General features: G+C 41.9%; 1 protein-coding gene across 2 annotated transcripts in view; it reads left to right on the top strand.

Annotated features, from left to right (window-relative positions):
- The first annotated feature begins 363 nt into the window (after window positions 1-363).
- DTYMK (deoxythymidylate kinase) overlaps window positions 364-10,187 on the top strand; it is a 33,667-nt gene continuing 23,843 nt past the window's right edge. The window contains exons 1-3 of one of the 2 annotated variants that reach the window (XM_085883979.1): window positions 364-631; window positions 833-948; window positions 8,856-8,933. In XM_085883979.1, coding sequence (XP_085740105.1) covers window positions 570-631; window positions 833-948; window positions 8,856-8,933 — 256 coding nt within the window. In that variant the 5' untranslated portion in view covers window positions 364-569. Of the gene's footprint in view, window positions 632-699; window positions 732-832; window positions 949-8,855; window positions 8,934-10,187 lie in introns of those variants that run through there. The other variant, XM_085883980.1, reaches the window with a different exon arrangement.

Genomic DNA, 10,187 nt, shown 5'->3' with positions numbered 1-10,187 from the left:
CTGCCATTCTTTGTCAAACAACTCCCCCGACTACGCTGATTTATAGTATCGGCTGATTTGTGGCCATTGCCTTGCTCGTACATACATGGAATTTGTGTCATTGTACTTTCTGTAAAAGAAAACACGAATTTTTCATTCCTTTACCTCGTTTGTGTTGCTATGACGTTAATAAATATAACGTACAGTAAGTACTGTATTTTTGAACCGATCATTTCCGCCTTATTTATTAAAATATCGGGGAGCTCAGATCGCTTTAGTTTATATTAATCCTATCTATCATGTATCAGGCCATTTTTGTCTGTTGCGGATTCGGTTCTCTTCATAACTGGACAAAATATATATATAATTAATATAAAGCGGAAGTGACGTTTCAAGCGGAAGTGACGTTTCGTTTAACTTCGTTTATTTTGTATTTCCAGAAGCAGTATTCGGGCATGTTTACCATTTAACGAATGTAAACGTTAAAACGTGCGATGCAAAACAAGAAAACGTCATTTTATAAAACGCACCATTGAGGGAGTGACGTCCCAACGGTTCGTTTATCCAAATTGGCGCAAAAAGGATTCAAAATGATTTTGGTGAAAGCGAACTGTGGTATATTTACACTCGCAAGGACAAAACTGATGACCAGGTAATGACAGTAACGTTGGACCTGCATTAAAGGGTTAAAATAAAAGGCAAATTTCCTGTGGTATTTAATGTTAACTTGAAACCATGACGATGCTACCAAGGTCCGCCTCGTCCTCGTCCTCGTCCTCGTCCAGGTGGGGGTGTGTTTTGTGTGTGTTCCCTGTGAGTTCTCATTTCTCCTCACCTTGTAAACCCCAACCAGGCGAACCCTTGAAATGACATCCTCCTCAGGAGTGGCGGTCATGTCTCATCGGGACAAAGGGCAGGGTTACAGCGAGGGAACACGAACAATGGAGAATCTTCTGTTCCCGCCAAAAGGTAACACGCGCTAGTAATAGGATAAAATAATTACTAACTCGATCGGTTGGAGTTTATACAATACTCTCTATTTAACTACAGTAATTATCCTTCCCTTTACATGTTGTGGTAAAACCTTCTCTCTCCACTCAGCTCTGAGGTAATGGTGTTTTAGTAAGGTGTGTGTGTGTGTGTGTGTGTGTGTGTGTGTGTGTGTGTGTGTGTGTGTGTGTGTGTGTGTGTGTGTGTGTGTGTGTGTGTGTGTGTGTGTGTGTGTGTGTTACCTGTAATAAATATAACGTAAATGTAAACCTTGTCGAGTCGAGGTAAAACTGAGGTTCTCTCAGGGGTGTGTGTGTGTCTCTGTGTCTGTGTGTGTGTGTGTGTGTGTGTGTGTGTGTGTGTGTGTGTGTGTGTGTGTGTGTGTGTGTGTGTGTGTGTGTGTGTGTGTTACCTGTAATAAATATAACGTAAATGTAAACCTTGTCGAGTCGAGGTAAACCTGAGGTTCTCTCAGGGGTGTGTGTGTGTCTGTGTGTCTGTGTCTGTGTGTGTGTGTGTGTGTGTGTGTGTGTGTGTGTGTGTGTGTGTGTGTGTGTGTGTGTGTGTGTGTGTGTGTGTGTTACCTGTAATAAATATAACGTAAATGTAAACCTTGTCGAGTCGAGGTAAACCTGAGGTTCTCTCAGGGGGTGTGTGTGTGTGTGTGTGTCTGTGTGTCTGTGTGTGTGTGTGTGTGTGTGTGTGTGTGTGTGTGTGTGTGTGTGTGTGTGTGTGTGTGTGTGTGTGTGTGTGTGTGTGTGTGTGTGTGTGTGTGTGTGTGTGTGTGAGATTTTATTAAGCCTTCCCCTATAATAAGAGAGTGGAAGGCTTGATGCTGATGTCGGCTTTGTTTCTGCGATTACCAACCCTCATTTTTAATGGTACCACTGAGTTTCTTGGACAACCGAGGAGGTGACGTCATTAAACACCATTTGGAGCTACTTTTTTATTTAAAATTTCTTTTTTGTTTCTTCCTGCATTCCCAATTTCCGAGCTGTATCGCAAAGCTGGCTAGGACTTTCGGAATGAAATTTAACAGCAAAGATGTGACAACGAAAGTATGCAAGCTTGAGAATTTTTGACCTTGACCTAATTTTTAAGGTCATTACGAATTTATCGACAAATTTAACATTTTCCACCAAACTCGGCCAACGTCTGTCCGATCAGAATGAAATTGCCCGCTCTATATAGCCAAGAGCAAGGCGCGTTTACACTTGATTTACATCATACCCCTCCGAGTTAAAGGTCAAGGTCAAATGGCTGTCCAAAAAATAAAGAAAACGAGATTATTTATTTATTTATTGTCATTGCTCAATTTTTGCCAATACGGAACCTCAGACCGCTTGGCCCATCCAAGATGTTTTTGCATCACAATTATCAACAACGTACCTGCACTGGTGCACCTGATATTTGATTGGTGTCCTTGACATACTTTTTTGGGATTGTGTCCTAATTAACAAAAATAGTGTGGAAAAAATAATTTTCGTCCGATTTTCATGATTTTGAGTTTTATGGGGATACCAGCGTCGTTCGGCTCGCCACGCTCACCTCTCCACACGTCGTTGCAGAGATTGACGTCACAGATTTGCTGTGTTGGCATGATTTATACCAATCATATTACAAACATTTATTTTCCACAAATTTATTTGTAATATTTGTAATATTGGTGATATTGTATTTATTTGTGATATAAGAAGGTCCAAGTGGTCGAAATGGTGAAGGGTCAAAGCTGACTAATCTGTCTGAAGGGTGTAAGAGGTCTAAATGGTGTTTAGGTCAAAAGGGTCTTCAGGGTCTTTGGGGACTTTTGGAGCTTCAAGGTCTTCTGGGACTTTTGGGTCTTCAGAGTCTTTTGTATTTTCAGGGTCTGATATACAGACTGATTACATCATTTTGGGTCTTCAGGGTCTTTTAGGTTCAGGGACTTTTGGGTATTCTGGGTCTTTTGGGATTTTTGGGGATGTTTGGGTCTTCAGGTACTTTTGTCTTTAGGGACCTTTGGGTCTTCAGAGTCTTTTGGATTTTCAGGGTCTTTTGGTTGCGTCTTTGGGGACTTTTGGGTCTTTGTGGACTTTTGGGTCTTCGGGGACTTTTTGGTCTTTGAGGACTTTTGGGTCCTCGTGGTCTTTGGGAATTAACGTTCAAACATGAAGGGTCTTTGGGATGTGATTAATAGGCATATAGTCCTCACAGACTGACTGACTGACGGCTGCACGGCCTCACCAACGCACCAACTCACCATGCTTTTCGTTTTTATATATACTAGTGCGTGGCCGTACGTGCAAAAAAAAAAACAAAAAAAACTTTCAAACTGCGAGCCAGAAACAACAACCACACAGGCCGTTCCTCCGCTCTCGCTTGCACGTACGTGCGTGGCCGTATGTGCAAACCAAAAAAATATATAAAAATAATAAACTTTCAAACCGTGAGCCAGAAACAAACACACAGGCCGCTCCTTCGCTCTCGTAAACAACGACTGGATTGGGGCATTGTGTTTATCTATAAATGCGCATAAGAAATCGAGAAATTATTAGAATACATTGTCATCACCATCCGGAAGTGGTGCGTGCCCATAGGAATGATCACATGCATTCCACGAATTATCGCTTGCATTGAAGTAACAACTGCTGTGATACTTGCACACACACAGTTAATTAAAATGAAAATCAAGTTTACCTCCCTGTCTTTGCTTGCCATGACATTCGCTGCCATTGACCATTGCCACTCCTACACCACGGTAACTAAGGCACCGATCCCCATCGTAACCGGCATGGCACGTGACGTCATCGTCGGCTGACCGCGCACCAGCCGACGCAGCCACGCCAATGCAGCAACGTATCCTGTCATTGGTAACTAAATGGCGCATCAGCCACGCCTACGTAGCAACGTGTCCTGCCATTGGTTGGTAAATAAATGGCCATAACTTGGGAAGCACTTGTCAGATTAATATCAAACCTTGAAAAGGCACATACTCAGGTCCCCAGCAATATAGCTGGCAAGTTTCAATTAGATCGGACCAGTGGTTGTCGAGAAACAGCGGACACACACACACACACACACACACACACACACACACACACACACACACACACACACACACATTGCTGGAATTATAGATACTAGTGCGTGCCTGTACGTGCGTGGCCGTATGTGCAAAAAAACAAAAAAACTTTCAAACCGCGAGCCAAAAACAACCACACAGGCCGTTCCTTCACTCTCGCGTGCCCGTACGTGCGTGCCCCGGAAGTTCGCATATCGCAGTTACGATTATTCGCAATTTAGTTTTAATGGCCAATTATTCAATTAGCGCCAACGTATTTTGCCTTTTTGCAATGTCATCACAAGGAAAAACACAAAAGAGAAGAGAAGAGAAGAAAAAAAAATCTTTAAAACAACCACACAGGCCGTTCCTTCGCTTTCGTAAACGACAACTGGATTGGGGCATTGTGTTTATCTGTAAATGCGCATAAGAAATCGAGAAATTATTAGAATACATGAAGTCATCACTTTTCGGAATTCGTACGTTGTAACCCGTAATGGGGAACGTGGCTGAGGTTCTCTTCCCCATCGGCCACGCCCACGCAGCAACGTGTCTTGTCATTGGTTGGTAAACAAATGGCCATAACTTGGGAAGCACTTGTCCGATTAATATCAAACCTTGAAAAGGCACATCCACAGGGCCCCAGCAATATACCTGGTAAGTTTCAATTAGATCGGACCAGTGGTTGTCGAGAAACAGCGGTCACAGACACACACACACACACACACACACACACACACACACACACACACACACACACACACACACACACACACACACAAACTCACATTGCTGGAATTATATATATTTATTAGATTAAGATCACATTTTATAAAATTTACACACTATCCCTAAATTGTGAATGTGAACGTCAAGGTCAAGGTCATATTGCGGTCCAAAAAAAAATGCCGTCATTGGATCTTGGGTCAAGGACAAGTTGATGGAGGCTTAACCTTGGCAATTACTTTGTGATTGCAGATATCTAGTTTTAGATTGACATAGATTTGGTGCCTGGTGTTGGCTTAATGGTTAGGGTGGTGGGTTTGGGATCCTCGGGTCCTGAGTTCAAATCCTGCTTGGCTGTTGAATTAATACCAGGTGGGGTTGACTCGACCTGTCATCCTTCCGAGGTCGGCAAAATGAGTGTCAGCTTGCTGGTATCCCGTGGCGGAGTGGTGACCTGTCCAGGATTGTGCCCAATATCCAAGGAGACTGCTTCGGCAGCACCAACGCTCTGCACAGAGTATCCTGGTCCCAATGGATGGATGGATAGATGGATGGATAGATAGATTTGTCTAACCGAGCAAAGGACAGCTGGCAAAGGATCAGTAGCACTCTGTATATCAGTTATCGACGGATTTGGACGAAACTTTGTGGACAAGTTGGGTGTCTACCAAGGCCAAATTGATTTGATTTAGGTGAAAATTCGGGTTAGAATACTCAAATTTTCAGTGATTTTGATCTGACCATGTCAGGTTGTCCCCAATCCAAAAATCTTTTTTTACACTCGTTATCCCCACCCAAATCTCCTTCCAATTTTCCAGTTTTCCCTCCTTGGAGTTTCTTTCTGTATCCATATGTCCACTCCATGTATACGTGTTTTGTGTCCTGTTTTTCTCTGTTTGTTATGGCTTGATCAGTTCATTGTACTAGCTCTTCCACGAGCCTTGACTGTGCATACAAAAAAACAAAAACATACTGTAAGCAGAAGCAGCAAGTGAAGGAAAAAAGAAAGTAACGATAATTGCAGTATATACAGGACAAGAGAAAAACAGCCGGCAAAGTGATTAAACTATAAACTTGCAGATGAAATGTAGACCTCAAAAACTTGGAGGCTCCTGGATCAACCTGTGCAACACTATGATAATCGTGTTCTCTCTCCCTCTCTCTAATCTCAACACAAAGGAGAAAACATTGGGGGAAAACAAAAAGAACCCACACTTGGGTTTGGGAAAGAGAAGCAAACAACAACTGATGCATGGAGCAAGCAACAGATCCACACCAATCTATACTAAACCTTGCAACAGCAACCACAAGGGAATATATATATATATATATATATATATATATATATATATATATATATATATATATATATATATATATATATATATATATATATATATATATATATATATATATATATATATATATATATATATATATGTATTTCAGTTGGGTTAAAATCTGGACTTTGACTTGGCCATTCCAAAATGCAAAAGCTCGTATGATTCAGCCATTCTGTTGTAGATTTACTTGTGTGTTTAGCATCGTTGTGTTGATGCAAGATCCACTTTCTGTGAAGCTTCAGCTCACAGATGGAAACCCTGACATTCTCCTGTAGAATTTGCTGGTACAATCCAGAATTCATGGTTTCGTCAATGATGAAAAGCCGTCCGGATCTTGATGCAGCAAAGCAGCCCCAAACCATGATACTCCCACCACCATGCTTCACGGTTGGGATGAGGTTCTTATGTTGGAATGCAGTGTTTGGTTTTCGCCAAACATAGCGTTTCTCATTTTAGCCAAAAAAGTTCCACTTTCGACTCATCTGTCCACAGAATATTCTTCCAATAGCCTTCTTGATCATCCAGGTGATCCTTGGCAAACCTGAGACGAGCAGCAATGTTCTTCTTGAAGAGGGATGCCCGGAGTTGTCGGTCACCGCCGGGTCCGTCCTCCTGCCCCTTTCCCTCCCTCCTCCCGACTATTTGCATTGTTTTCCCACCTCTCATGATTAAACCATAGTCCGTGAACATCAGCTGCGGATATATGGGCATGTGCCTCGATTTCCTGATGCTGATCCTCCTCACCAGATTCTCTCAGCGAGGGATTCTTGTGAATGGAGAAGGCCAATGGGACAACCGCATGCCTCATGGTTGCAGCAGGTTGATTGGCATCTCAAAGAGATGGGGGTGGGCCAGGCATCTTCCTGAGAGATGGCCAGATGGAGCCCCCCCCAGAGTACTGACGGAAAGTGGACGCAGCGACGCAATGCTCCGGCGCAAGCTCCCATACCTGACCTAAATAAAGGACAGTGGAGCTGATGACCATGCGCAGCATGACATTATGTTGGAAGATCCATTTCTTGGTTTTATTTTTTATTCCCGACCACATTACACCTCCGGTTTGGTGTGCAGCAAGGCAGAGAGAATGTGTTCGATGGCAGACGGCCATTGTTGCTCACAGGTTGTGCGTTTTGGCTGTTGTGAGACATGATAATTCTCTGCTTTGCTGCTTCACCAAGTCGGGAGGTGTTTTGCATATACTGTATATATAGACAACTCTGAGAACGTCTGCTACAAAGAAAAGATCGTCATTTTCATTTGCATGACTGGCTGATTGATGTACATTTTGATTTTTTTTAAGAGCCTTTGTACTGTTTCATGCCCATGTATGGATTATTGTGCTGTACTTACTTTGTACTTACTTTAATAACTTTACTGCACTCTTTATGGTTATTAATTCTCCTTCACGACTGTTTGCATTGTTTTCCTATTAATGTGGTTGGTTTCAATCAAATTATAGTGTGTTCCGGTTACAGAACTATTTGGCGAGAAATGAGCCTTGCTCAACCATCCTTCTTTTTCTTTTTAATAGAACTAGGCATGTCTCCCATTGCTTCACTGACTGGTTTTATTAAAGACAGCATGTTGTACTTCACAAACATATTGTATATCTTTCTCTGAGTCTCAGAGGATGTAAAATGAGGTGAAACGCACGAAAAAGGATTATTTATAGCATGCAGTTATTGTGGCTGTCTGTGGTTTGTGCGCTCCCTCCGTGTACTTTTACATGTTTTTATATTGCTTTGAGAAGTATTATTGTATTTCCTTTTGTGTGCTCTTCCCGTGCCTTTGTAAACAGTTCCTGCTGCTGTAGAATAATAAATGTTACCGTTGGAACCTCGACATTAAAGCTCTTGATCCCGCTTCTTCTTCCTCAATCACGGAAACATGGGCTTTTTAAACAGGATAGTAAGTGTGATTAAACGAACAAATTTTTGCTCCAAGTATATCTATTATTACCTTCCCAACTGTATAATTTGTATTATTGTACAACAACAGAAATTCTTCAGAATAAAACATGATGGACGGAGAAACTTGGCTCCTTTTATATATATATGTAGATGGAAAACTGACCGTCATAATTCAACTCCACTCGCTCGCTTTGTGATGTCAACTCCACTCGCTCACTTCCGATGTATATGCAACATTTTGTTAACCACCATCAGGGATACCTGGCATTGCCCGGTGCTGTTATAATCCTGTTGGCATTTTGAACAAATCAAATTTTGTTTTTTTTAATGTATTTTTTGTGTGGGCTCGAAAGCTCTTCCCTGCACCCATTAAGGAATGGGGTTAGGGTTAATTTAATATTATCTTTTACGAGAAGCACCTGCTCCCTACCGGAGCCGTCAAGTGGGTCATGCTATTATATTTATGCCTATTTTACTCCAAGGGGTCCCAGGATTACACACCCCAAAAATGTTTGTGATCGGTTCAGCCGTTTTTGCGGTACCTTGGAACAGACGGACGGACAGACAGTGAATTGTAGTAAGAAGTAGCTACAAAGGCTTTGGCACTATAGAGCGATTGCAAAAAAAAATCAAACTTGAAAATTTTTTTTGCCTAAAACTCTCCGCGGTACTCCCTGATGAACCTCTGAAAGTTTGACGAAGATCCGTTTGGCCATCTCTGAGAAAAATGGTGACATACGCACACAGACAGACAGAGAGAGACAAATATGTGTGTGTGTGTATTTGGTAAAGTATGTTACTTGAATCCTGATATGACTGCTTTTCACAATATTAGTGTAACTATCTTTGTTTTATTGTTTTTCACAGTGCTGAACTTTAATTTTCCAGTCACGGAGAATCAGCCTCAAAGCATTTCCTTCAATAAACGGGCACCAAGCAAAACTGGTAAGAAGATTGGCAGGTTGGAAAGTACTGCTTGTGTGTTCTGGTGAAGCAGGATCACTATCTTGCAATTAATGTTTGTTTTGAAAATGGTTGTGACTAATCAGGTAGACTATACTGATATGCCTTGGCTCTATATACACATTATTACACTGCAGTAATGAGTGGTTTACCATGCACGGCATACTCCACAGCTGTATTGTATTTGCATGTTGATGGTGGCGGAATGAATTGTTTCTATTTTGACTTCATTTTGTTTTGTTGTTTTAATCATTTAATGTTAACAATCGTGTATTCCACATTTCTTCTATGCTTGTTTTCCCACTCCTCATCATCTAGTTTGCAACATTGCTTGTTTTCCATCGTTGGTGATGTTTCTGCATTATACTGTTTAGGTGGGGGTGTAGGTGCAGTTTGGATGGGCAAAACCACCTTTCTTTGCATCAATGTTTTAATGCAAAAGATAAATGCATTTCAGTTAGCTTTATTCGCTATCACCTGTTATATCTATAAAAATGTCTCACTCCAATGCTTTGTCCTGCCTTATCTGCACTAATGGTGTGTTATCATTTGTATATTTGTTTATAACGTGGGATATTTCAGACACAGTAAACCCTCAATTATCGCGGGTTTCGACCAATGAAAAAATTCTCGTATCCGGATGTGGATTCGGATTGTCACCGAAATTGAATAAATTCATCCTTGTCACACACACACACACACACACACACACACACACACACACACACACACACACACACACACACACACACACACACACACACACACACACACACACACACACACACACACACACACACACACACACACACACACACACACACACACACACACACACACACACACACACACACACACACACACACACCCTGTAAACCAAGTTTCATCTGAATCTGTCCACAACTTTTTGAGATATCGTGCTATAAGAGGTCTGTCTAGAAAGTAACGAGACTGACTTCACAGAAATTTTATTCCAAAAAATATATTGAAATCACAGCTTGTCCCCTTCAAAATAGTTTCCCTCCAGTCTCACACACTTGTCCATCCTCTTCTTCCACGCGTCGATGCACCCCCAGAAGGGTTCTTCTGGAATCCTCCGGAGCTCCATCGTCACGGCCCTTTTGATGGCCTCCACATCAGGAAATCGGGTCCCCGTGATCACCCCCTTGAGCTTGGGGAATAGGAAAAAATCACAAGGGGCCAAGTCTGGTGAATACGGGGGTTGCTCTAAAGTTG

The sequence above is a fragment of the Eptatretus burgeri genome, chromosome 6 (assembly GCF_056783735.1).
Source record: "Eptatretus burgeri isolate ZD-2024b chromosome 6, Ebu_testis_v1, whole genome shotgun sequence".
In the NCBI taxonomy this organism is placed as follows: Eukaryota; Metazoa; Chordata; class Myxini; order Myxiniformes; family Myxinidae; genus Eptatretus; species Eptatretus burgeri.
This window is presented reverse-complemented; position numbering and strand designations above follow the sequence as displayed.